The 27837-nt window shown below is 49.2% G+C and overlaps 2 protein-coding genes across 6 annotated transcripts in view; one reads left to right on the forward strand and one right to left on the reverse strand.

Annotated features, from left to right (window-relative positions):
- ELMOD3 (ELMO domain containing 3) overlaps window positions 1-27837 on the forward strand; it is a 67243-nt gene that overhangs the window by 11320 nt on the left and 28086 nt on the right. The window contains exon 1 of one of the 3 annotated variants that reach the window (XM_032773411.2): window positions 27557-27629. The exons of the other annotated variants lie outside the window; for them this stretch is intronic. The gene's annotated coding sequence lies outside the window, so the exon portion shown is untranslated. Of the gene's footprint in view, window positions 1-27556; window positions 27630-27837 lie in introns of those variants that run through there. 3 annotated transcript variants of the gene reach the window in all.
- Window positions 98-27452, reverse strand: RETSAT (retinol saturase). Of its 3 annotated transcripts, none has more exons than XM_032773404.2 (11): window positions 27380-27452; window positions 22380-22562; window positions 14866-15107; window positions 14147-14348; window positions 9692-9889; window positions 8109-8228; window positions 6780-6918; window positions 5507-5616; window positions 4326-4492; window positions 2121-2280; window positions 98-391 (listed from the first exon to the last, which is right to left on the reverse strand). In XM_032773404.2, exons 1-11 carry the CDS (start codon window positions 27420-27422, stop codon window positions 246-248), a joined length of 1710 nt encoding a protein of 569 aa, XP_032629295.1. In that variant the 5' UTR covers window positions 27423-27452; the 3' UTR covers window positions 98-245. The 3 variants fall into 3 exon arrangements, with proteins under 3 accessions (XP_032629295.1, XP_032629293.1, XP_032629296.1); XM_032773402.2 differs by lacking the exon at window positions 27380-27452 and adding an exon at window positions 25254-27341; XM_032773405.2 differs by lacking the exons at window positions 9692-9889; window positions 27380-27452 and adding an exon at window positions 25254-27341.

The raw sequence follows: 27837 nt of genomic DNA on the forward strand, positions 1-27837 counted from the left end.
TAGATACGGACGGAGTGGCAGCTGGGTCTGTGCACCGTCGAGGTGGCAGTTACGTCCCTGGCTTAATCCACAGAGTTGAGCCTTTAAAATTTGTAGGTGGGTTTTTTATGGTTAATTTTTATTTAAAAACAAAAAAGTCTTACAAGTTACGCTGTTACCAAGTGCCTAGGTCAGGGCACATGCAGAGGGCAGAGCCATGGGGGACGGGGAACGAGGCAGAGAGGCGCTGGGTGGGTCCCAGGAGCTCAGTCTTTCTTCTTGGAGTTGTTGGCTGGGCTGTTTCTCCACAGACGCAGCATGTCACTGTAGAGGTTGCGCTGCAGGACAGCGCTGGCACACAGGACGGCTCCTTGCAGTGCTCCCATGAAGCCACACAAGCATATGTCCTGCCCTAGGAGACAAGCGTGCGCCGTCACAGCCGCTTTCCTGGGACCCGCTCCAAGGGAGCCCCTCAGCCTGGGGTTGTGCTGAACCCAGCGAGGCTGGTGGAGAGCCTGGCAATCAGCCACTCCTGCAGGGGGTTACCCTGACAGCCAGGCGCTACAGCCAATCCTGGGTCCTGCCTGACCTCTGCCTTTCCCCAGAAAACTCCTGCCCTATCTGCCCCCTGCTGAGAGCAGTGCTCCAGGACATGCACCCTTTTGCGTCTGCCTTCGTTGCTGCTGTATTCAACCTGCTGTGCCCTTGGCCTTCCCTGAGCTACTGGCATCTCCCTCCCGCCGCACGGCTGAGCCAGCTCCTCTCCTGGCAGGTGCTCGTCAGCATTCCTCCAGGCTAAGTCCTATGGGCACGGGAAGCTCCCTGCTGGTCACAGCTCCCCAGCTGAGCCGAACACATGCACTTAGGGCAGTTCTCCAGGTAGCCCGTTCGCTACTGGAAGCTGGGCACCTGGCTGCTATTTGTGCCTTTGGACTGTTCCCCTGCCTCCTCTTCTAGCACCTTAACTGAGGTATCAGGGAAGATGAGGCCCTCACTAGCCACTTCCTCCAACACTGATCTGCTCAGACTCACGGTGGAGACACCTACTTGCCAGAGGGAGACGCTAAGTGCCAGGTGGGCAGAAGGCAAGGTCCAGGGCTGCTGCTCCCAGCAGGTACTAAGGGGCAGGGTGTCCAGATTTCTACCCGGGTGCTGTCCTGTATCTCCTCTGGTGATTAGGTGCCGTTAGCAGCTGGAAGGAAAGACTGAGCCTCCAGTACTCCCTGCTGCTGCAAGGGGAGCGGGTCTGTTCTACTTGTGCCCTTGTCTCCATTGGGTGCCATCCTCCCCTTGGCTAACACCAGGCTCTGCTGCTCAGAGCTTCAGCAGCATGAAACAGAGGGGTCTTGATGGTTTCCCTGCTGCCTTTGGGGGCTTTGAAGAGCAGCAGCAGAAGGGCCTTGCTGTGGTCGCTCTGTGGCTTGGCAAAGCTCTGAGCAGCAGCACGGGAGCCGCCTGCCTGCTGGCTCAGTAAGACAGCACCGTGGCCGGTGGCCACGCTCAGCCCCTCTTCACTTGCTATGGTTCTTGCCAGAGATTTTGGTTTGCTTGTTTCCCCTCTTCCTTCCCGCTCCCCTGGCACTAACCTCAGCACTGCTCTTTCCTTACCCCAGCCCACCTTGCCTAAGACCCTCTGCTCTGACATGCTTGCCTTCCCCCAAGTCTCAGGTCTTGGAGCAAGTCTTAGTAGCTCACACGACATCCCTCCTTTCTCAGAGAAATCCTGGTCTGCTGTGCCCTCACTATCACACCCTTCAGGGTTCTTTGCTAGTGAACTTTAACCCCTTCATTCCTGGTTGGTTTTAAAAATTCAGAAAGAAGGAAGGGGTATTGGCAGTACTTGCGGGGGCGCAGTGGTGTCAGCTACATGAGATGTAGGAGAGCTGTTAAGAGTTGCTGGGGAAGCCTCTGGATAACTGAAATTCAATTTCCATACCTTCTTTATGGAGCATTGTCCAGTTCTTTCGCCCTAGCCCTGAAGACACTTTGAACATCACCCTCCGCTAGGTGAGGCATTCCCCAGTTTGAAAGTCAGCCCAGCAGATTGGTTCTGGGAGATGGAGGTGAAAATACAGCCATGGTCAGGGAAACTGAGTCAGGAATGGGGCCATCCAGTCAGAAACCCCTTCAGTGTAACATACCTGTCAGGTAGAGGTTTGGCACACAGGTCTGAGAGCGTAATATGGCAGTAGCTTCTGCCTGCAGGCGAGAGATGCTATGGGCAGCTCCATATAGCTCTCCTTTGGGGGAAGCTATGTAGTGCTGGTTGGTGAGCGGAGACCCGGATGATATGCACTCGATCTGTTGAAGAGAAAGGCATTAGGGGAGCCCCCAGTCACTGTGTCCTGCGCACAGGACTTGAACAGGACTCATGTAGATAAGGGGGCCTCTAGAGGTCTGCAGAAAACTGAAAAGCCGCTTCTGCCCAAGAAAGTGCATTTCCTGGAGTTGCTGCTGCTGCAGCAGCCAGGAACTACGTGGGATGATCTAATCAGGCACTTCTTATCCCTACTGATTTGATTCTCCCCCCGTTTCTCCTTGGGGACTTGGTTTTCTCCTAAGTTTTGGATGGAGCTAGGATGTTTGTTGCTGCTTTCATTGCTCCTTGTAGGGCACGTCTGGGTGTCTTAGCACCTGCGTTTCTGCCATGCCAGGTCCGCTTTGGGGAGAGATGTTGGAGCAGCTGTAGAAATGGTTGGGAGGGGGGTGCCTGACAGTCTCCCTAAGGGCTACAAAAACCAAGCAGCTGCTTTGCATTGTCTTCTTTTCACGGTGAAAGAGCAATAGAGTTTTAGAAAAAAGAAAAAAAATATTTTGGACCCCAAGGGTTTTTTCCCCATTGGCTGGTCCCTTCTGGCCTTTAAAATAGAGAGTCATAGATTTTTAAACATTTTCCAAAACCCAGGCACTTCAAACCATGTGGGGAAACTAGTCCAGGTTGCTAAAGGACAGCAACTCAAAACACTACCCCACCAAGCCTGGAAAGGCCATGTAAAGCTATAAATCCATATATATGCTGTCCATTCTCCTAGCCATTCAGCTTTAATTAGCCACTGTCACAGAATATCAGGGTTGGAAGGGACTTCAGGAGGTATCTAGTCCAGCCCCCTGCTCAAAGCAGGACCAATCCCAAACAGATTTTTGCCCCTGATCCCTAAACAGTCCCCTCAAGGATTGAGCTCACAACCCTGGGTTTATAGGCCAATGTTCAAACCACTGAGCTATCCCTCCCACCACAGCTATCCCTTTTGGGGAATACCATGCAGAAAGAATGCACAGGTCTATTGGATAATACACCATAATAAGCATACCAGAAATCAACATGTCCACACAGCTAAGGGCACATAGATAGCAGTGAGACTCAACTGCCAAACTAAAACCATTTATACACCAAAGCAACTCTGCATAACAGCTGGAGTTCACAATGCATAGTATACACTAGCTGTGGCGTACAGGGGATCACATTGCCAAAGCATTCCTTTTTGTGCAATTATTGCTTTCCAAAAGTGCAAAAACACCAAAACCTCCCACTATAAATACGCTGCAAAATGGGCTGTGTTGTGATAACCCTTAGGAGTCAGTCATTAGCCAAAACCCCACTGTGGTTAGTGCTGTACAAACACAGAACCAAAAGACGGTCCTTGCCTCAAAGAGCTCACACTCTCAATAATAAAAATGTGTCTTAAAAGAAGGTCAATGGGCCACACATCTGAAAAAAAAAATATCAGTAGCATATTCTATTTCCCAGTATTACAAATGTGTGTTGTAACAGGTGACTTTTTCTAACAGGGAATAATGCTGAAATCCACACCACAGTGGGGCACGCAGATAATACCACTGGGATACTGACCTCAAACAGTGGGCAGAGCTAAGGTTATGTGGGGTGACCTTGGCAGCCGTGATGGAACAGGACTGAACTGCTACGGGAATGGACCGTGTCTGTAGATTTTAGCTGTCACACTGTTCTCTGTTCTGGGGGGTGGAGTTCTACGTTGCTGGCCTGGGCTCACAAAGAGCCTCTGTGCTCCAATACAGAAGTTGGGATTTTTGTTTCCCCCCTCAGTACAGGTGGCTGGCTGGTCGGCCTCTTGCCACTCAGACCTGAAGAGGTCCCTGCACTGCGTCAAGGGAACTAGGAGGTTGACTCCCTGCAGGAGGTTTCCCCGATCTGCCAGCTCCCCGCTGCACTGTGTGTGGAAGTCAGTCTGGTGGCTCACCTAGGACATATCCAGAGGCCCCTGAGTCCAACATGGTCCTTTCCTATAGAACAGACTCTTATGCCATGTTATCCACAACGGAACACTGCTGACCAATGGTGATTGGGTTATAAATAAAGGTTTCCTTACCTTATCCTCTAGGTGAGGGTAGAGTTTCAAAACTGTCTTCAGAATGGACTCTACCATAGCGTTTTTCAGGCTCTCATATTCCGCTCCCCTCTTCTGGACCGTCTCCTCTTTCCATTCTTCAAACCATTCATACTGTGCCAATGCCAAGATGCACAGAGTCGACTTGCCTGGAATGATAGAGCGCTAGGTGTTAGGTGCATTGTCACCACTGGAGGGCAACCGTAGCTATGGCAGGTGGTAGCTCCTGCTGTCAGGTGCCCTGTGTCTCCACTCAAGCCTAACAGACAGCTCTCCCTCTGCCCAGACTGATGCTTCCATCAGTGCCGACATCCCTGCCTCTTCGGCTTTCCACGTTTCAGCTCCTTGGTTTCATTATTTCCTCTGCTTTTACCCATTCGTCTTGAGTCTCATCTGTAGATATCCAGAAAATGTCAAATAATTCTTCTTGGTGCACCCTCTGTGCCTGCTTGGACCAACGACATTGGTGCCATCTCAGCTCGGTGTCTCCAAGACAGAGGAGCTCCTCTTGGCCAGCAGGAGCCCTCGCCATCCTCAAGGACAAGGCTCTTTCCAATCTCTCATTTGCCTCCACTGCCGGGGAGCTTAACTTCTAACGTCCCCTTATAAGCTTATTAATTCCCACAGCAGAACAGACCACCTGTGTGATGCCCTGTCTCCAGCAATGGCCCATTCTAAATGCTGCTCAGGTAGGTGCAATGAAATGTGGTGTGAAGCAACTATGCAGCAGAAGTAACACTACTGGGGTAAGCAGCTAGGGTTTTGCATTTAACCCCCATAATTCCAGCCCACCCAGCTAATGATTCATTCTAACCCCATTGGGGTTTGACTGTGCTGTTGCAGGTTAATTTCCAGTTAAACCTCCATGGGGGTGAGCAATTGAGGGCAACGCAGTGCCGAACTGTCTCTTCTCGTGTCCCCTTGCTCTCTACATGAGCAGTAAGTTCTAAAATATCAGCTTCTGATGGAGAAAACCAGCTCCCCCCTCCTCCTGCCCATGGAAGACAGTTAACTTATTCTGCATTTGCAAAACTAGAAAGCGTCTGAAAAGACTGTCTCAAATGTCTGAGAAAAATCTCTCCTTGTGGCTGAAAACAAGGGCTAGAAACAGGCTCACCCCTATTGCAGAGTTGTTCTGGCCATGGTACAAAGACCATCCTTACCTGGGTATCTCTCCTGCCAGGTGGGGTCCTTGGAGGATGGAGATGTAACAAAGAGTATAGGAATGTTCTCTGCAGCTTCTTCTCTGGAGGCAGTAAAGAAGCAATTCATGCTGCAGAGAGACGTAGAGAAGCCTTTCCGTGAGTTTTGGCTAACAATCAACCAGGTTAGTACATGTGCACAAGGAAACAGGCAGGCAGCACCTCTCAGGCCATTCAAGACTCAGCAGCACCAGCCTGCTGCCAACACCATCCTCCTGCTCTGGGATCTCTGCAATGACTGTGCTGGCACTACTTCTCTGGGGTGTTTTATGCCGCACCAGAGCAGTCCCCAGCATGGTTGGGGCACCAGCAAACAGCGGCTCTCCTGCTGTTTAATTCACATCTTCCTCCTCTACAGCAAAAGTGGAGCCTAAAACCAGCTTGTCGTGCCCGGTCTCAGACTGATCATCACTTGAAGGTCTCACCATGCATGGAAGGCGGAGAGTTTTGTTTCATGTCAGCGGTGTGCTCCCTCTTTATCAGCCATTAGCAACTAACGCTGTGGGATTGTCTCTCACTGGTATTTATCCATTTGTTTTATCAGCTTCCTTTCTTGTGCTGTACAAAATCCAAAGACAGACAGCATCCCCTCAATGCCAGAATCAGCAACTGCACAGAAGAAAACTGAGGGCTTTGGTTGACCTGAGCGGGTTATATTTATAAGCCTTGGGTGTTCTGCTGGATACTATCCTCCTAAACATTCATCTGTTGAGTTCCTTGTCACAGGTCAGACTAGGTGACCAGCATGGTCCTTTCCGCCGGCATGAGGCAACCGTCTCCACCTTCCAATGTGTGTGACACTCATCCTGCTGTAACCTTCCCTGAAGTGGTGTTGCTATCCTCTCCCTGCAAGTCATCCCACATCTGAACTTAGCCAGGTGATAAATCAGGGGACCTGGGCACTTCTCTAACTTGGACATTATTGGAATCTCTACTGGGCCCCTCTGAAGAGATTCATGTCTTCTGAATTGGAGACAGACTCCTGGGCAAGAACCCAACAGTTTGCTCTGAATTCTGTCCATCACGCTTAACCCTGAAGTTGAGAAGGACAATTTTACAGCTGGGGACTGGGCGGACTTGGTCGCTTGCTCCAGCAGATCATGTAGGTGGGTTACAGTATTGTGGCAGTAGCCAGGGCATGCATAGGCAGCATCCTGGTAGTTAAATGTAAAGTAAATTGAACGCCAACTGGGGAAGGGGCATGCTGAGCTGCAGAAGCAAAGCTTCTCCTTACGCTTCATCCAGGTTCTGATGCGAGTAGATGAAGTAGTTTGTGCCTTCCAGTCCCAGTTCTTCCTTTGAGCCGTTGAGTCCTATGAAGACACTGAGCCCTGATATGCCATGATCCACCATGTGAAGCTGAGCCTGAATATCTGCACATGGGGGGAGCAAACAGAAGATTAACCTCCCATCCCCCATGGCTGCATCATGGAGAAGTAGTAGCTTCTCCCTAGTGAAGACTGAGCCCAGTTTCCACACCTAACTTAAACTCTCCCCTCTTCCTCCATAACTTTGGCTTTTCAAATGGGATTGGCCTCAGATTTACGCCAGAGGCAAAGGAAAAGGTTTCTGTCAAGTTTGAAGAATCTAGTCCAACTATTTGAGTTACAGGACAGTAACAGAGACCCTAATTTGAAATTTTGATTAATATTTGCCTCCTATTAGACCAGTGTTTCTCAAACAGGGGTCGCTGCTTGTGTAGGGAAAGCCCCTGGCAGGCCGGGCTGGTGTGTTTACCTACCCCGTCTGCAGGTCCGGCCAATCGCGGCTCCCACTGGCTGCGGTTCGCCACTGCAGGCCAATGAGGGCTGCTGGAAGTGGCGGCCAGTAAGTCCCTCGGCCCGCGCTGCTTTTAGCAGCTCCCAGTGGGAGCCGCACCGGGCCTGCAGACGGGGCAGGTAAACACACCAGCCCAGCCCATCAGGGGCTTTCCCTACACTAGTGGAGACCCCTGTTTGAGAAACTCTGCATTAGACCCTTGACATTTTCCATGTACTTAAATCTCCTCGAAACTTCAAGTACCAGAAGATCTAGTTCAAATTTTTTGCATAGAAGTTTTGTCAATAGAAAAATAACCTTGTTTCCCCCCAAAACCAAAAGACTTGGCAAAAACTTGTGGGTCATGCTTTTAAAATCAGTGTTTTTATCACAATGTGTTGAAGTCATTTTCAAAGTTTTTCACATACTGACAACCTTGTTCTTTAGTGTAAAAAAAAATGCAGTTTTTGATCAGAGATATGATAATTCTATAACTGGTTTTGATACAAATGTGATGAAAACAATGGGAAAAAAAAGGAAAATGGGTGATTTTGAACTCTGCAAAACAGAAACAACTTCAAACTTCCCCCCCACCCCCAAAAGCATTTGGAATGAAAACAGTTTTGCATCTTTAACTATAAGATTTGCTATCAAGCAACCCTCCTCTAATACTATGTGTAAACTCTGGTCCAGTATTAGCAGGGAACTGATTTGGGAGGAGATTAGTAGAACAAGGATTTTTAGTACGTTAGATCTCAGGAGCTGCCTGTTGTTAAGTGGAGCGGTAAAGCTTATGGTGTTTTACCAGGTAAAGTTCTTATCTCTGCTGGCAATAGCCGCTCATAGGTGTTAAATATTCCAGCGTCAGAAATCACAATAGGAGCAAAGATGTTCACGAGATCTTGGCCTTTCTGTACGCTAACACCTGAAAGGAAAGGGGGAGATTAAAAAAATTTAATAACCCACCCCGGGCCACTTTCCTCTGCACTGGACCAGGGCAGGAGCCCTTTATTCTCATGGGGCTGGAGTGACAGACCCAAACGGTGTGTGATCAGGTCAGATGCAGGAAGGAGGCGGGATCGAGTGTGGGGCAGGGCTTATCACAGGAGCATTTGGACATGGGGGAAAAACATAAATAACCAGGAAGAGCATTTATAGGCTTTTCGACGGCACTCCTAGCATTTCCATGGCGTTCACAGGTTGGGAAGTATTAGATCCATTCTCTAGATGCCAAGATACTGCTGTGGTGGATGCTATAGAAAACCCTTAGGCCACTGACGCTCAGAGATTAATGAGAGGGTTTCGTATCTCTGAAGCTGACCTTGGCTTCCTTGCCGCTGATGGGAGTCAAGGGGAGCTGGCATCTAGGAGGGGAATTGATTTGTGTGGATGGTTGTCAGAAAAGGGCCTTGGCTGGAGTTGTCAGGGGAGATGCTAGGACTGGGCAGTGGGGAAGGGGTACTTGTCACAAGGAATGGGGTGGGGGGTTGGCAACGTGGAAACAGTTCAGATCAAGAGCCGTTGTGGGTGAGATGTGTCTATTGGTGACTTATCCCTCCTTCTCCTCACACCCATCACCATTCAGGCTTTGCCCTCCCATCCTTCTGGTAAAAATGAGCTCAGGGCCCAGCTGCATCTCCATGGGGCCCCAACTCCTTTGTGCCTGTGCTGGGGTGCAGACAGAATCTAGCAGGCTCCAGATTCCCATCTCAGAGTAACCGAGACTCCACTCTCCGTCCAACAGGGTGCTGCTCACTTGCTTAGCCATGCAGGTTGCTATGAACACCCTGCCCCTGTGCTCTGCTCTCTATACCATCCTCATCACCACAAGAGCTGAGTGCCAGCTAGCAGTGCATTAGGCGACATATCTCTCACATGCAGTTCAATGCCTTCGCTATGAATACTGAACATATTCATTCAATATAGAGTCCCGCGCAGTGTCTGAGATTTGTATTTTTAAATACTGGTGAGGTGATCAGAAACCATGGCGATGGGGTCATATCAGCACCTAGATAGCTTGGAGGCCTGCATGGGCCCAGCTTACACGCAGCTGGGGTCAGAGCTCCTTGGAAGTAGGCACGGGGCAGTGTCAGGGGAGGGGAGAGATGATGGCCAGCTGGCTGTCTGCACTGAAAACAGAACAAAGCCCCAGTCTCTCTGCTCTGCCTGCAATGCGTTGGCCCATCTCCAGGAGCTGGTCAGCCCTTGTAGTGCTCATTGGCTCCTCTACAGGGCAGGCTCTTCACGTGTGCATATCCTCCCCCCGCCCCAAACACACACGCTCTGTACACTCAGCAGTTTGGGATCTGTGCAGAGTGTACCTTGTCCCGCTTTGATATATGGGCTGACTTGAGCTCAAAGAGAGAGGTTTGATCCAGCCTCACTCACCACAGGCTTTGCCGTCTGCATTCACCAAAATGCTCTGCACCGCCGCCTTGGTTAGAACAGCCCCGCCAGCCTGCTTGATCACCGGGATGGTGTGGAAGGCGATTTCACTGGGGCCACCTCGGGGATACCAGGCCCCTTCCATATAGTGATCCACAAGAATGGCATGTAGGGAGAAGCTGGTGCTGGCTGGAAGCACTCCTGGAAGACAGAGCAAAGAAGAGGGATTGTTCCCACGCAGAACTCTTTCATTGCTGTGTTTCTCCTTCTGGCAGCCTAACCGACGAGAGAGCTGTACTAAGCTGTGGAACAGTCTCCCATCGTTGGTGCTGTTGAAACCAGACCATGTGCAAGGAGAACCCAGTGCAAGGATCAATGCTGCAATGAACAAATGACTCTAACAGCTCTTTTCCTGCTATGGTTTTAAGGCTAAGGGAGACCATCATACTAATTTGGAGATGACACCAACTCTATCTACATCTCCACTGACCCAATCTCAGATGCACTCTGGTGGAGGAGGAGGAACGTCTTGGGTTAAAGCTTATGCTGAGGTTACAGGCAGTGGAAGCTAATGGAAGGTGCAGACTCAGAAAGGGTATGCAGTTCTCAGGGGAAGATGTCCCTTTTTTCTAAGGGGGGTATTCTGCTTTGGTGACAGCTGAAGGAAGCGGAGACAAACCAAGAGGTACATAGAGAGTGGACAGGGATGGAAGAGGGGATGAAAGGTGTGACCCATTAATACCAGCAGGGTAAACCTGCTAAGTGTAGAGATAATAGGTCAAAAAATTAGGCAGAGAAGAGTAGAGGGTCAAGAACTGCAGCACTCCAGAGAACAGAGGGCCAGACAAAGGAATAGCCTCCATCAGAGAACAAGCAGTTTGATCAGCCAGAGCACAGCCACCATAAGACGGTTCATATTTTCAAGTTTTTCTGCCCAACCTGGGGGGCGACAATTTTTGTTAAGTGAAAGCTAGGCTTAAGATGTTTAAAGTTACCTAATAACCTGATTCCAGGAGCTGGGGCTTTAAGACCGCCACCAGATATCACAAGATTCCGGATAACAGTGAAAGACTTGGCAACACTATCCGTTACTAGTTATAACTAATACACAATTAAACCTTTATAGAAAAATCTGGAGAAATGATAGAGAGTCCTAGGGCTAACTTTGTCTAGAACTTAAAGCCAGACAGATTCAAATGAGAGAGAAGACACACATTTTTAACAGTGAGGGTGATTAATCATGGAACAGATTTCCTAGGGAAGTGCTGGCTTCTCCATCTCTAAGTCTTCAGATCAAGACTGGAAGCTTTTCTGGCAGATATTCTTAGGTAGTTGAGTTATGGGGCTCAAGACAGGAGTTAATTGGGTGAAATTCTATGGTCTGTAATATGGTCAGACAAGAAGATCACAATGCTCTTAGTTTTTTTCATTTTTTTTAAATCTATAAATCTCTAACTAAAGGATGCCAATGTCTGAGAGCAGATATGCGTACTGAGCCGGAAGTTTTAATAATTTCCACAGCTACTCTGGTAGTAGAAATCTATGTGCACAGATGGCAGCTGGGTCTGCTTCTCTTTCTGTCAGGCTGGGTCATCCTGATTCATGCCAGGAGAGCACCGATTTTGCAGGCAGCTGGGGATAGGAACTTGCACAACTCGAACTGACAGTTGGTTTTCTCCCGATTTTAATTCTGCAGTCATCTGGAAATTTGCATGCTAGCACATTTTTTGTCTGACCCAGCCCAGCAAATGCCAGCATGAGTATGGGAGTCATCCCAACCACTAACTTGTATATTGCTGTCATTGTCTCTTCTCCAACCCCTGCTGGAGGTGGAGTGGAACCTAACATGCTCAGTCTTTGCCTTTTCTTTAAAAATAGGGTTTCACATGGTTTTTACTCTCCACTGATCTTCTTTTCTCACGCAATAGGGTCCTGATTCTGTTGTTGAATGGAGTTGGAAATGAACGTGACTTTTTAGTAGTTGATAATGAACCTTGACGTGTGTATATAGCACCTTTCATCTGGAAATCCCCATATGCTTGGTAGATCTGACAAAATTATTACAAACTCTCTGGTATAAAACATGTTTTAAAATGCTACACTCAAAGACTCATAGACTCATAGACTTTGTCAGAAGGGACCATTATGATCATCTAGTCTGACCTCCTGCACAACACAGGCCACAAAATCTCACCCATCCATCTCTATAACAAACCCCTAACCTATGTCTGAGTTATTGAAATCCTCAGTTTGAAGACCTCAAGCTGCAGAGAATCCTCCAGCAAGTGACCCGTGCCCCATGCTGCAGAGGAAGGTGAAAAACCTCCAGGCCCTCTGCCAATCTGCCCTGGAGGAAAATTCCTTCCTGACCCCAAATATGGCGATCAGCTAAACCCTGAGCATGTGGGCAAGACTCACCAGCCAGTACCCGGGAGAGAATTCTCTGTAGTAACTCAGATCTCACCCCATCTAACATCCCATCACAGACCACTGGGCATATTTACCTGCTGATAATCAAAGATCAATTGCCAAATTAATTCCAAAATTAGGCTATCCCATCATACCATCCCCTCCATAAACTTATCAAGCTTAGTCTTAAAGCCAGATTTGTCTTTTGCCCCCACTACGCCCCTTGGAAGGCTGTTCCAGAACTTCACTCCTCTAATGGTTAGAAACCTTCATCCAATTTCAAGTCTAAATTTCCTAGTGTCCAGTTTATATCTATTTGTTCTTGTGTCCACTTTGGTACTAAGCTTAAATAATTCCTCTCCCTCCCTGATAAAGTCAAGCCCTACAATGTTAGGAAATGCCAGATTTACAGTTGCCCATCCCACCTTAATTCTGCTCCCTTGTGTGTCTATCCTGCTCACTGAATGAGGCAGGGATCCTGGGGGAAAAAGATAGTATTTAATCACGTAATTAAAGACTGTCTCATATATTGTACGCACAAGGGCCAACTTTTGTTGGCGCCGGTGGGTACTTGTGTTCTCCCGGCCCTCCCCCGATTCCGCCCCCTCCCTGCCCCATTGGATCCCTCCCCAAATCCCCGTCCTGGCCCCACCTCTTCCCCAAGCGTGCTGTGTTCCTCCTCCTCCCCCCTGCCTCCCAGGCTTGCCACGCAAAACAGCTGTTCTGTGGCACAAGAGCTGGGCGTGAGGGGGGAGAAGCAGGATGCGGCGACACCCTCGGGAGGAGGTGGAGGTGAGCCGGGGGGGGGGGGGTGGGGAGCTGCCAGTAGGTGCTCCGCACCCACCAATTTTTACCTGTGGGTGCTCCAGTCCCAGAGCACCCACAGAGTTGGTGCCTATGATTGTACACATGAGGATCAGAATAAAGGTTGCCCAGCAACCTCAGTTTTAGCGTTGTTTGAGTGCTTGGCTTTGCAAACTAAATAACATAATTTTGATGCAGATTTTTATATGTGATTTCCTAGGTTTCTTTAAAGGGGGAAAAAAAGAGTAAATACAAATTCTGGTATGTACAACTATGACAACCCCTGAATCATCAGGAGAGTCTGAACCCTGAACCTTTAACACTGCGGCATGGATGGCTTCCGCTCAGCTACATTCACCGACAGCTGGAGAAAGCTGTTATTCCAGACAAGAGGATGGTCTGATGGGGCCAGAAGCTGGAGCTGGGGAGTGGTTGTGGGGAATCTGGCATCCCCTCCTCTGGTTCTGGGGGTAAGTTTCTGCCCCATGTGAGGCACCTAGAGGCAGGATGGGACACTGAAGACAAGTCCCATGTGTGTGATTGAAGGGGGAACCAAGCCAGGGTCTCCCCCAGCCCTGTCCCAGCTGCTCTGATAGCTTCCAGACATTCCCAGTGCAGTGTGGGGGAGAGCAGGAGCCCAACTCTGTAGAATGCTCAGGTTTGATTATTTTGACAGGCTGCCCACTTTACCTTGGGAGCACATGTGACAGAAGGGAAATGGTGGCATTCAGAAGTTTAACCTGAATGGAATTTCACCAGACAAAGAAAAGGCACTTCTCTAACCTGAGGGCTTTCCCTGCTGAATTTCAGAGGCCTGCTATAGACAAACTAGATGTCAGAACTTCTTAAAAAGAGCTTACAAGAGTCTTTTATACTGGAAAGTGTTAGACAACCTAAATATAAAGCTCACTACTAGCTCCCCATACAAGCTAACTGTTCCACCCACCTAAATGCAGCCATCTCGGGGGTTAGCAGCTCAAAGCAAAAATAGGCGTTCAGAACAGGATGTGAAGAAAATTGTGCCTGATGGAAACTGCAAGGAAAACTCAGGGCTGCAGAAAGTAAAGGTCTGAACTGGACTCTGACCAGCACCCCAGAGCTAAAACATGGACTTCTGCGAAAGGGGACAAGGAATGGACAAGATCCAGGTTTCCCATGCACCACAGGGCAGTCCATGCAGGATATTTTCAGAGAAAGGGGTTTATACCAGAAAACTGGTCTGTCTGCTAAAAACAAGTCACCTACCATAAGTGGGAAAGATATAGCTAAATACCGCTCTGAGCTCTTCATTTGTGGTGAGTTCATTGACCACGTCTGTCAAGCTTCGGGATGTCATCTTAAAGAAAGGGGAGAACCATGCCAGCAGGCCGGTGCGGCTCAGGAACTTGACCAGGGGCACTGGCACCATTTTCAGAATAACCATGTGCGTAGTTCCTTGGGCAACTCTCTGAAAGGGAAAAATGCAACGGGTGTGAAGAAACACAGATGGCTTCGGGGACTGAGCTGGAGCAGAAGCTCAGTGAAGTTTTGCCATCGCAAGGCAAAGGGCCAGAGAACTTGGCTTCATCGAAAGAGACATTGATCACACAGCGCTCACAGACTGCCCACAAGCTGCCTGTTGCCAGTCACCTGATAAAGTACTAAGAGGCCGGGAGTGCTGCTCAGTTACCCAGCAGCTCTGACATACAGGACACCCCAGGGATCTCTGATAACACCTTGGCCCAGAGGTCATTTCCTCTTACAGGATGTGCTTGCCCTTAGGCAGCCCTGGTGGCCGTACCAGCTTGAGGACAGTTATCGTCTTACACCCAAAAATTCAATCCTTGCTAAACCACGGCATCCCAGTGGGAGGAGCAGGACACTCATGTAGCCCTGTGTTTGAAGTGCAGGGTGTTGTTCTAGCTAGATGCCCATTGAGACTCTGAGAGGAGGAGTTAATGTCGTAAAGACAAAGCCACGATTACCTTTACAAGTCTCACAAATTTCTCAATAGCCACGGCTTCATCTGGAAACTGTTTCTTTAACCCTTCGACATACTCCTTATTCCCGCTGTACAGGCGATACGTTTTGCCATTTCCAGGCTCCCCCAGAACTACTGCATCAAAGACAGATGGCATCTTGGACCACTGCAGCTGCCCTTCCGTGAGCTGGTCCACAAGGAAACGCATCAGGGACCTCTCTCCTAGCTGCCCTATGTAATGAATACCTGGAAGGCAACGGCAAATGGTTACACAAGAAAGCCGCAGCTCAGAGATTAGACTGCAGTGGGATGTGGCTATGTGTCACGCTGGATACAGCAGAACCTCAGAGTGATGAACACCTAGAGAATTGAGGTCGTTCAGAACTCTGAAATGTTCGTGACTCTGCACAAAACGTCACGGTTGTTCCTTCAAAAGTTTACAACTGAACATTGACTGAATACAGCTTTGAAACTTTACTATGCAGAAGAAAAATCTTTTTTTTTAAATTTTCCCTTTTAGTTTTTAGTAGTTTCCATTTAACACAGTACTCTATTGTATTTGCTTTTTTATCTTTTTTTGGTCCCTGCTGCCTGATTGTGTACTTCTGGTTCCTAACAAAGTGTGTGGTTCACCGGTCAGTTCATAACTCTGGTGTTCTTAACTCTGAGGTTCTACTCTACATGCAAAAGGCTAGAGGGGCTTTTTAATAAATACATTTGTGACATGGAAGGCTGCAACAGGACAAACTCCACCCAGTCAAATCCTCAAAAGAATGGAAATAAGAAGGTAAGGGTAAGATTTCCAGTTTTTCTTGCCCCACACCTCCTACGACTCTATTGAAAACACTCCACTTCAACCTCTAACACCTACTGAAAAGCAGCATATACCCCACCTTCATCCCACTCACTGTCACACAGAACCTGAAAGGTGACCTCATACTCATGTATCTCAATAAATCAACACACCTGACAACATCAGAGCCCGTACCTTTGGAAAATTATTCTGCTTTCACATTGCTGAGGTCTCCGTTACAATCGTAAGTCTAATGTGTCTTTAAAAAAAATAAGTGTCAACTGAATTGAATTTAGGAACACAACCTGATTAAGGGTAGGGTTGCCAGGCATCTGGTTTTTGACGGAACACCCGGTCGAAAAGAGACCCCAGTGGCTCTGGTCAGCACTGCTGACTGGGCTGTTAAAAATCCAGTTGGTGCAGGGCTGGTAGGCTCCCTACCTGGCTCCACACGGTTCCCCACAAGCGACATGTCCCTCGGCTCCTAGATCAAGGGACGGCCACGAGGGCTCCGTGCACTGCCTTTGCCGCTCCCTGAGCCCTGGCTCTGCAGCTCCCAATTGCCAGGAACTGCAGGAGTGGCACCTGCGGGCAGAGGTAGCACGCAGAGCTGCCAGCCCGTGCCTCCGCCTAGGAGCCGGAGAGACATGTCACTGCTTGCAGGGATGAGATGAGCACGGCCTAGAACCTGCACCCCTCCCCAACCCCCTGCCCCAGGCCTGATCCCCCTCCCACACCCAAACTCCCTCCCAGAGCCAGCACCTCTCACCCCTCCCAGGCCCCAACCCCCAGCCCTGAGCCCCCTCCTGCACCCATACTCACTCAGAGCCCACACCCCAATCTCTGTCCCAGCCCTGAGCCTCTTCCCACACCCAAACTCCCTCCTGGAACCTGCACCCTCTCTGTGCCCCAACCCCCAGCCCCAGTTCAGAGCCCCCTCCTGCACACCAAACCTCTCATCCCTGGCCTCACCTCAGAGCCCTCACCCCCACACCTAATCTCCTGCACAAGCCTAGGTCCCCCTCCCACATCCTGAAACCCTCATTTCTGACCCCACCTCAGAGCCCACATTCCCAGCCCAGAGCCTGTACCCCCTGCCTCAGCCCAGAGCCACTCCCACACTCCGAACCCCTCAGCCCTACCCCCCAGCTCCTGCACCCAAACCCCTCATCCCAAGCCCCACCCCAGAGCCCACACCCACAGCCAAAGCCTTCTCCCCCCAATACACACCGCAACCCCCTGACCCAGCCTGGTGAAAATGAGTGAGTGAGTGAGCGACAGAGGGAGGGGGGATAGAGTGAGTGGGGGTGCCGGGGCCTCAAGGAGAGTGTGGGACCTTGAGGAAGGGGCAAGGCAGGGGTGTTTGGTTTTGTGGGTTTAGAAAGATGGGAACCCTAATTAAGAGCTGGGCTGGATTCTCCAGCACTGGCCATTTTAAAATCAAGATTGAACATTTTTCTAAAAATAGTCCAAACTGGAATTGTTTTGGGGAAGTTCTCTGGCCTGCACTATACAAGAAGTCAGACTAGATGATCACAGTGGTCCCTTCTTGGCTTTGGAAACTGAATCTACAATTGTCTGGTTATTGCATAGCGTCACTGCAAGGCGGAGTCAAGGTTGTTTGAGTGACTTCACTGTGCATTTCTTACCTTAATATGTCTGGATTTCTTTGAAGTTTAACCTTACCTGTGAATTCCCTGGGTTTGACGTGCTAGCTTTGGAGAGAAATGCAAAATCTCTACTGTTTTTACCTCTAAGTGACTTGTATGTACTCTCAACCTTAATTCCTATTAACTATGTTTTTAATCCAGGAATTAAAAGGTGTAGCACCAACATTAGTGTGACTAAGAGAAGTAGAGACATTCCCTGCTGGGTATTATTTCTGGCACTTCCTGCGTTTCTCAAATTCTGTTTGCTCCTATGAAAACAAGTCAGTATCTGAATCACAGTCAATCGATTATCTAGCTAACAGTGGGGAAAGGAAGAGTAGCAAAATCCATACTCAGAGCATCCAGGCTTCTCAAAATCCAGATCTAGGAGTGTGTTAAAAGCAATGCTTACATAATAATCATGTGTCAAACACTTGCACGTTCACAACTAATATGAAGACCTTGTACAGGGATTTTAACAATACTCTTACTACATCTACAGTTAGAGGGGAAAAAATTAAATTTGAATGTGAAATCAAGCATCAATACCTGTCTATTTTAAAAAAGGCGGGCATATTATAAAAATGTACCTTAACGTCAGGTGTTCGTATCTTGAAATCTTTCTTACTTATATAATTAGGTCTTGAAGAATAGTTTTCAGGATACGTATAAAATATGTTGCGTTTAGACAGGTGAATATATATTGTTTAAACAGTTCAAACTATTTCCTAAATTCTTGGTAAAATGTGTGTTCAGGAAGGCATGCTACATAGCATAGATATTTATAGTTATAGGGCCCAATCTAATTTTCATTTTAAACCAGTGGGAACCTTCTGGAAAAGGGTATTACTAGAGACGTGTTATTTGCAATTCCTTTTAAGCGCACACCAATTAGTTCCAAGGAAAAAAATATAATGGTAATAGGACCTTTTAGACTGCAAATGTCAGCATCTAAAAAGGAAGAAAATGCCATGATCAAGGCTACAAAGCTGATCATCCTTGCTGGGCACCTCCTTATGTCATTTACCTCTGTGCCAACTGGGCATAAGAGGCCCCCAAATCAGATTTCGACACTTGTTCTACACAGGTGTAAATGACACACCAGGTGCAAGGCCGCGGATTCAGATCCTGCCCCTGCTCCATGTGTGTATTCACTACAATTCAGTCTTTTTAAGTACACGAACTCGTTCTCAAATAATACAATACGAGATAAGCTTTTCTACAACCCCAGCCGGAGATGTGATTGCAGCATGTGTCGTACTAAGAGCAGCGAAGGAGCCTGAGGGGGCAGGTAGTCTGTGCTGCACAGCTTCAACAGCTGTTGGTATATCTTCAATCACACCCCTCGGCTGCAGCGCAGACTTACCCTTAGACACACACGGAGCTTCAGAGAATACAGTTTCATTCTTGAATCCGTAGACCTACTGCCAAATTCTCAGCAGCACCCAATGAGCAATGGGTTGCAACAGAGCCATTTGTATCTCCTCACTCACAGGACAGGATTTGGCCCCAGCCCTGTCCCCAGCATTTTTGTAAGCAGCACGAGGGCTACTCTGAGCTATGCTAGTTGCCAGTGACCTCCAGGAGCCATTCAGTATCTGCCGATTGCCAGAACATTTGGAAACCGCGTACTACGCATTTCTTTTCAGCCCTACGGCGCTGCCTTGCTCAGGGCTTGCAATGCAGGCGATGGAATAATTAAGCACGAAGCTAGCTTCCTGTGCCTACACCAGAGCCTAAGCTGTCTGCTACCACAGTAAATAGACATATATTCAGGGTGTTACTCCAGGGAGTGAAAATTTTGGCTTCCTTTAGCGGTGAGATGGGAAAACTGAAGGAGTGTCCTACCTCCTGTTGAGCTCCTGTTGAGCTATGCTTAGGGGTCGGTTAAAACCTAAAATCACTGATACAACACAGCTCACACTAAAGAACAGGGTTTATCCAATAAGCACTGCAAAAACATTGGCAATATCTATGCAATTCATGCTCCCTGGCTTGTATCTAAGGGCTGGTCTACCCAGAGCAGTGCTGTGGACTACAGGGATATGATTTCTAAAGGGCAGTAACGTGCATTAATTAATTGGACCATCTAGATCCTGCTGGTGCCCACTGTTTGAAAGAATATGACGTTAAAGCGCACTAGGGAACATTAGAGATTACTCATTACAATCAGACATGCCAAACCCGCGGGGGGAAAAACCCACAGAAATTGGGCTTGTTTTTGGCTTAATTGGCTTGTGAGTTGCTTGTTGGCTAGTTTTTGGCTGTTGCTTTTTTTTTTAATTAGCTCCTGGCAAGCAGTGGGAAGGGGAGGAGAGAGTCAGGGGTACACAGCAGGCCCACCACAGTCCCAGGCTGCATGCCGGGGGGGATCTAGTCACATAGAGTGTTGGGATTCTTAGGAACCGGCTTGTTTTGAAATGGAATTAGCTCGATTTTTGGCTTATTGTGAAAGTCGGGGTGCTTATTTACCGTGTGAAAGTTGGCAACTGTGATTACAATATATATACACGTTACTCATTACGGTATATATGAGGAGTGGCCAAACCTACTGACCCTCTGAGCCGCATACAATAATCTTCAGAAGTTCAAGAGCTGGGTGTGTCTGTTGGGGCTTGGGGCTTCTGCCCCATGGGAGCCGTGGCAGGTATGTCCTGTGGGGCTAAAGTGCCAAGACCCCTCCTTCCTGCTCAGCAGAAGCCCCTAGCCCCATCACAGGGCAGAAGCCCCAAGCTCCCCACCCGCCTGGTAGGTGGAGAATGCCGTGGGGGAGCCTCTGCGAGCTGCACTTCAACTGTAAAAGAGCCACATGGGCCTTGCGAGCTGCAGTTTGGCCACCTCAGTATATACAAAGAGAAAGCCCTGAAACATCCACACACAACTCAAAAATTGCTACAAATAAACCCTGAAAAACAGAAGCCTACCGATGCTGCTGTCTGGTTTCCCCTTGGGATGGGAGAGAGTACACGGCATTCTGGAAAGGGGTACCACAAAAGTATTTAGGTGCCTAACTCCAGAGAATCTCAGCTGGAAGTCCTTGAGGATCTGGACTGAAGTAATGTATTCCCCCCCACCCTGCGCTTCTCCTGCCCCCGCACCACAAGCAAGAGTGGAGTAGGGAGGGCGAATTGTGCCCCAAAGCACAATCCCTTCCCAGAGCTCCTTCTTGAGGCGGGACAGCGACAGGCCACCTGTCAACCCATCTCAATCTAGTCCTTAGGGAACATTTTACAAACTCAGCTAACAAGCCTCTCCCTGTGCTCAGGGGGTGATTTTTCAAAGGCGTGTAATCCAAGCAACATAAACCTGTTTGCCTCTTGAGTCCAGCTATGCGCTGGTGTGTGAGGAGGGCTAGCTTCACGCCAACTTCGCCTTTCGGCACCCCAGCCAATGCATCCGCAGGGAGCCTTGGAAGAGTCAAGAACGGTTTTGTAACTGGGAAGCCGGTTGTCGGCCACTCCTCTGGCTCAGAGCCGGCTGAGCTGCTACCGCACCCATCACCAGATTTCTCCAACTTTATATAATCCACCTTTGACGAACAAAATGTCAGTCCCAACAGCGAACATTTCAAATAGTTCTGGGCACACTGCAGGGGAAATCCTGCAACCTATTTGTGAATAGTCCAGGACAGGGCCAGTGCAAGGATGTTTCGTGCCCTAGGTGAATTCCACCTTGTGCCCCCCCCTGTGCCCCCGCCCTGAGGTGCCCCCCCCCACAGCAGCAGCTCTCCCCTCCGCCCTGAGGTGCCCCTTTACAGCAGATCCCCACCCCCCACCGCCCCTGAGGCACCCCCCCTGCCCCAGCTCATCCCTGTTCAGCGCACGAGCACCCGGAGCACTCTGTTGCTGCTTCACTTCTCCCGCCTCCCAGGCTTGCGGCGCCTAAGCTGATTGGTGCCGCAAGCCTGGGAGGCGGGAGAAGTGAAGCAGCCACGGCATGCTCGGGGAGGAGGCGGAGCAGGGGTGAGCTGGGGCGAGGATTCCCCTGCATACTGCCTCCCCCCTTACTTGCTGCAGGTGGCCCTCCCCGCGCTCCCCTGCCGCAGCGCCCTTCGCCTCAATGCCGGCAGTGACCAGGGCAGCCGAAGATTCAGTTGCAGCGGTCGCTGCTGAAGAAAATGACCCCCCCCAAATACCAGTGCCCTAGGTGACCACCTAGGTTGCCTAAATGGTTGCACCGGCCCTGGTCCAGGAATCTCTGTTTTCGTTTATTAAAAAAACCTTCCAAACTGCCGACATGCTGTTTCTGCCTCTTCCCATCACCATTTGTAATATGTTTGCCTGAAAAGTAACTTAAAATAAAAGTAATTATTTTTATAGTTATACTTTTAACTTTTACTTAAAAGTAACATCCTATAGTGTTTCTGTAGCACCTTTGACTGGTTGGCCTGAGCTGTTCAATATCCTCTATGTAGCAAAAAAAGAATGCAGGATTACTTTATCCCATGCACTCACACACAAGCCAATGCTAGTCTGGGGCCAGTGAGGTGGGTGTTAAAAATCACAGACCTACTTATTAGCAGGGCAGGTTTACACAGCGTGTTTAGAGTGAGTAGGAGGGAGCTAGGGAATCGTATGCACAGAACTCACTTCTGGATGGATGGGCCAAGGAGCATACAGTGACTTTAACAGAAGTTGAAGTTTAGAGTCCAGGACTTAGAAACTCTGCAAGGCAGGACCTCCAGCTGCAGGGCTTACATGCTCACAGAAGTCCCAGTCACAGACTTTCTCTGCTCTTAGCTTGCAGAGTTTATTGGCACCATATCTGGACCAAGTGGGTCTCTGTGCTCTTGCAGATAGGCATGTTCCTTGCTTTCTCCTTTCCCACTCCTCCTTGGGCTTGAGAGGATTTTAATACAGATCAAATATTGCCCTTTCACAAACCAGCCCTCTATGTGACTGACTGTTCTGTCACACACTTCCTTCTGGGAATGCTCAGGAAGAGTTCTCTCAAGACCTGGGCCTGTTTGTTCGCAGTCGCTACCGAGGAAAGGCACTGCCTGCCCCCTCCGCTGGGGCCCATTTCTCAACTGGTGCCATCTGATTTCCCTGCTGGCCGGTTTCTGAGCACACTTACCTACATCAAACTCAAAGCCCTTCTTGCTGAAGGTGTGGCAGCAGCCGCCCGCCTTCCCATGCTGCTCCAGCACCAGCACTCGCTTCCCAGCTTTGGAGAGGAGCACAGCTGCGGCCAGCCCCCCAATGCCACTTCCGATCACAACAGCATCCAGATTCTCGGGGACCTTGGCAGCAGAGAAAGCTGAAGAAGATAGAGAAAGTTGTCATCAACACATGGCCAGCTCCAACAACTGGGTCAGGAACTCTCCCGCTGTCTTCCCTGAGTCATTCCTAGGACCAAACCTAAATTGGGCCATTGTTTACGTTCTAAAGGACTTGTGTGTTCGAGGCAGGCGCATTAGCATTCTCTGGCTGCTGTACAAATAAGTACAGGAACTGCTGTTCTTTCCAAACCTGTTGGGACTGGGAAGTGCATGGTGGGTCATAAGGAAACTGCTTCTCAGGATGGAGGCCCAGTCCCAGCTGTGCAGGTCCTGCACTCTCCAATTTTGGGGAGAGGCATTCTTGTAACAGGGGTGTGAGACTCTTGGCAAAAGAGCTGGGTTACATATTCACTGTGTAAAGTGCAAGACTGTAAGACAGTTTTGTGATGGTCCTGGCTAAGCTGGCAAGATCAACCCATTATAAAAGATGGGGCACTATCATGTATCCTGGCAGCAGATTACCCTCCAGAGAGCGGAGCTACGAAAGAAGCTCAGTTTTGTCACCCACTGGTAAGGTCATTACAAATTGCCCCCAGAAAAAGCCAGGGTGACATCAGCCTTTCACAGCCAGGCTCAAGATCAACATTCCTCCTGTTTCACCAGTTAGTTTCACAGACAGAATCAGAGCTAGAAGAGCATCCAGACCATCCTCTAGGGACCAGTTAGGGATTGTTCCCTACAGGACATTAATAATTATTTATATTTCAATAGCACCCCCAGGCCCGATGAAAATCAGGTCCACTGGGTGCTGCCTAAACAGTCCTTGCCAAAGGGCTTATCATCTAAATACACTCTCCAGGCAAGCTGTAAATGTCCCATACAATAGGATTGTCCAACTGGTCCAATAAAATTGGTCCCCCTCCTTGTCTCACATTTCCCCTGGACAAACCTTTCCCAGAGGACCTTTCTCTCTTCTCAGTTTTACCTTTATACTCCTAGCACCCTCATACCACACAGTCAACTATTTCTCCAGCTCTTTGGTATTTATAGCTTTCATCTACACAAATAACCGGGGGCAGAAGTAGGCTGTTATCTTCCATGTGGAGCAGGCTGCTGAGGAAGACCTGATCCACTGTCAGTGGGTTACACAGCGGGGAATGCTGAGCATTAGGATTCCTGGCTCTGGGAGCAGTGTGTTCAGTAGCTGGATAGCGCACATCCAAGCACATAGTTTGGCACATTCCTTCTGAAAGGCAGCGAGGCAAAGTGGGGAGGACTTGGGTCTGTTATATTAGAGATGGGTGTTCTATCGCAGCTCTGTCTGACGTGACATTGCATAATCTCTCAGTTATCTCATCTGTATGATGCAGCCATGATAGTTATTGCCCCTAAAGTAGTGGTCTGAGGTCTTGGTTAGCAATGGTTATGAACTAATAGCAATGGTTAGGAAGAAATATTAACAGCAGCCCCAGGGGAAGAGAACTCATGGTGTCTTGGGTTGCAGCTCAGTGCAACTTCTCCTAGGAGATCTCCAAAGCCATGGGGTATTTTGCAATGGAATCTGACTCCCTTGACATTTTTTTTGGATGTTGGCACACATGATGCTTGGTAAATCTGATGAAAGATAACAGACAAGCTTGGGGCAGTGTCTCTTCCTTCCCCATGATGTGGAGAGAGAAGCGCAATTTCCAGAGGTGAAAATTGACAGTTAATGTTCATGCAAGATTCTGTTCCTAGCTCTGCATTCCCCCAGAGATGGAACATGCCCCTCAGTGCTTTAAGAAAAGAATCTGCCCCAGAGGCAAAGGTGGAAGTGGGCAGCTGTGCAGGAAGAACCAAGGAGCAGAGTTATAGCCTACCCTCCACAAACAGAACACTTATTTCCAGACTTTGGAACATGAGTGAAATGTATGTGAATGATTAAGCTGCATATCAGCCCAGTGATTTAGCATTACCTAACAGGGTGTGGGCATTACCTGGAGTCAGTGAGGGTCGGTTACAGGCGTGGGATCACAGAGGTTTAATTCTGAGTCACAGCTCTTTGACTACTATAGAGAAAGGGGAGGGAATGCACTTAACTTGAGGAACAGCAGCCTTAATTTCAGGCAAATTACCCAGTCAAGGGATGAATTAGACCAGCAGAAAGGGATAGGGGGTGCTTTCACCACAGGCAGAGGAAAGGCTGGAGGGTGCATACAAGTACTCCTGGCTATGGAGAGAGAGAGAGAGAGAGTGTGTGTGTGCATATATATGGGTACAGGCAGGTGAGTGTGTGTTGGTGAGTATGGGGTTTATGCAGGCACTGGCATTCAGATATTGATGGATGTGGAAGGTAGGGTGACCAGACAGCAAGTGTGAAAAATTGGGATGGGGTGAGAGGTAATAAGAGTCTATATAAGAAAAAGACCCAACAATCAGGACTGTCCCTATAACACTGGGACATCTGGTCACCCTAGTGGAGGGGTGTGAGTGGGCAGGCACTAGTAGGTATAGGGACAGAGTGTTTGTGTGTGTGTACAAAGGTGATGGAGGTGGAGAAGGAGATCTGGAAAGCAGCTAATGAGTGCCCAGCTGTGCAGAAAGATACAGATCCCAGTTCCAATCTTTCTTGGCTTGCCTCTTACTGCTAGTGTAAGGGGCTGCTTTCCCTCTCTACATCCCCCAGCACCCCCACCCCTCTTCCAGCTGTTACTGGAGCAGGTGCTGCCAGCACAAGCACTTTCAGGTACCTTGTTTGATAACCTTTTTCCGAACATCCTTGTCAGTCACCAAGGGGGCAGGTGGCCTCCTGCAGTCAGCAGAGAAAGGGTTGGGGGAGCTGCTGCCCCTGAGGAGCCTCCTGAGTAATGCGAGAAGCAGAAGGACGAGCAGGATCCAGTATAGCCACATAACTGCTGTGATTTCTCTCCCAGGACTACCCTTGAAAGCTGGGCAGCCCTTTGATAAGGGCATCTGCTCCTCCTTCCAGTGGGCTGTCCTCCGCTCTAGTTCAGAAACTTCCGCTTAAAGGCACAGTCAAGAACTGAATCTGTGTCAGAACCCCGAAGTGATTTCAGCACCTATTGAGTCTCCCTCTCTTGGGGTTAATTTTTAGGGCTTGTTTACATGGGGAAACTGACCAGCATAGTGATACCAGCACAGTATCACTCTAGCTATACCAGTCTAATTCTCCATATGGATGGTGTATCACAGGAGTCGGCAACCTGTGACATGCGTGCCAAAGGCGGCATGCGGGCTGATTTTTAGCGGCACACTACTGCCAGCTGGGGTCCCAGCCACCGACCCCACTCAGACTGCTGCCGGCCTGGATTACAGAATCCCAGACCAGCAGTGGGATGAGCTGCTCAGCCTGCCGCTGATCTGGGGTTCTGGCCACCAGCCCCACTCAGCCCGCTGCCGGCCTAGATGGACGAAACCCGGTCTGGCATGCAAAACCTTCTACTGGCATGTGAAACCTTAAATTAGTGAAGACTTGGTATACCACGTCCCAAAGGTTGCCAACCCCTGGTCTATCAGTATACTTATACCAGTGTAGCTAGGCCAGTAAAACCCCCTATGGGTATGTGGTTTTTGGGTATTAAGAGTGCCTTTTTTCAGTTTAGTTTAAACCACTTCCAAAGAGATGTGAGCTAAAGGGACTCCATATCAAGAACATCCGTCGGTTCCCCTTGGTTCAAAGTAGGGTCGCAAACAGTCCCGTCTTACCAGGGACCTCCTGTATTTTTTCATCTCTGTACAAGAAGATCCAGAGTTGCTGAGTGCTGCAAGAAATACCCCTGAGGAATGTATCAGAGGGGTAGCCATGTTAGTCTGGATCTGTAAAAAGCAACAAGGAGTCCTGTGGCACTTTATAGACTAACAGACGTATTGGAGCGTAAGTTTTCATGGGTGAATACCCCCTTCATCAGATGCATGTAATGGAAATTTCCAGAAGCAGGTATAAATACGCAGGGCAGAATCAGTCTGGAGATAACGAGGTTAGTTCAATCAGGAAGGATGAGGCCCTCTTCTAGCAGTTGAGGTGTGATCACCAAGGGAGGAGAAACTGCTTTTGTAGCTGACTAGCCATTCACAGTCTTTGTTTAATCCTGAGCTGATGGTGTCAAATTTGCAAATGAACTGAAGCTCAGCAGTTTCTCTTTGAAGTCTGGTCCTGAAGTGTTTTTGCTGTAGTATGGCTACCTTAAAATCTGCTATAGTGTGGCCAGGAAGGTTGAAGTGTTCTCCTACAGGTTTTTGTATATTGCTATTCCTAAGATCTGACTTGTGTCCATTTATCCTTTTAAGTAGGAACTGTCTAGTTTGGCTGATGTATATAGCAGAGGGGCATTGCTGGCACATGATGGCATATATAACATCGGTGGATGTGCAGATGAATGAACTGGTGGTGTTGTAGCTGATCTGGTTAGGTCCTGTGATGTGTTGCTGGTGTAGATATGTGGACAGTTGGCATTGAGGTTTGTTGCATGGATTGGTTCCTGAGTTAGAGTTGCTATGGTGCGGTGTGTGGTTGCTGGTAAGAATATGCTTAAGGTTGGCGTTCCCCTGAGGAACGTAGGTGAGTCCTGCTTGTTGTTATTAACGATGATAACAGGGTAATAACAGCATGGGGAGGAGGGCTGGGGCAGGGTGCTAAGAGTCCCTTCTTTGTGCAGTCATTGTCGTTGAAAGCAAGTCGGTGCGGCTCCTTGCACTAAGAAGCCCTTTCTCCCAAGTGTTAATAGGGCATCTGAGTGAAATGGATTGTAACTGGAGAAAGGCCCCCTCCCAAAGGGCCCTGGCAGCCCCCTCCATGTCAGTGGGGATAAGGCACTGGGGTGGCCGGGAGATGGGCCCCTGGCTGGGGCGCAGGTACCTTTAAGAGCTTCCCCGGACGGAAGCGTCGCCTTTTCGTTCATCTGGGATTGTCCCTCCTAGGACGCCGTAGATGTTGCCGTGCAGGGGTTTCTGGGAACTGTAGTCGGGCAGGGGAGGCGGCAACCTCGCCGACTGGAATCCGCGGGGTCTTCTGGGAGAGAGGCTCTTGGAACCACAACTCCCAGTGTGCAGCGCGGCACGCGCAGGCGTCTGGCGGTGGAAGGAGCCGAGGTGGGGGAGAAAGTGAGGTGAGGGAAGCCCCTGGGTCTGGGGTTGCGAGGAGGGGGCAAGGCTAAGGAACGGCCTGGGGGGAGGGAATGACTGAGGGGTTCAAAGGTCACAGGTGTCTGCAAAGGGGCAGAGAGGGGTTGTGGCTGCAAAGAGGGAGCGGGGGTCTGCAAAGGGGGAAGGGGTTGGGGGAAAGGGGGCTGCAAAGGGGCAGAGGGGTTGGGGCTG

This window comes from Chelonoidis abingdonii, chromosome 2 (genome assembly GCF_003597395.2).
Source record: "Chelonoidis abingdonii isolate Lonesome George chromosome 2, CheloAbing_2.0, whole genome shotgun sequence".
Classification (NCBI taxonomy): Eukaryota; Metazoa; Chordata; order Testudines; family Testudinidae; genus Chelonoidis; species Chelonoidis abingdonii.

What these genes read in the sequence shown, in the direction of transcription:
- RETSAT (XM_032773402.2), bottom strand. Translation starts at nt 25,476, where the DNA reads ATGCCCTTATCAAAGGGCTGCCCAGCTTTCAAGGGTAGTCCTGGGAGA. An exon ending in GGGCTTTGAGTTTGATGTAG is followed by an intron (nt 15,108 to 22,379) that starts GTAAGTGTGCTC and finishes GTTGCCTTCCAG; the next exon opens with GTATTCATTACATAGGGCAG. An exon ending in TGCAGACGGCAAAGCCTGTG is followed by an intron (nt 8,229 to 9,691) that starts GTGAGTGAGGCT and finishes CTTTCCTTTCAG; the next exon opens with GTGTTAGCGTACAGAAAGGC.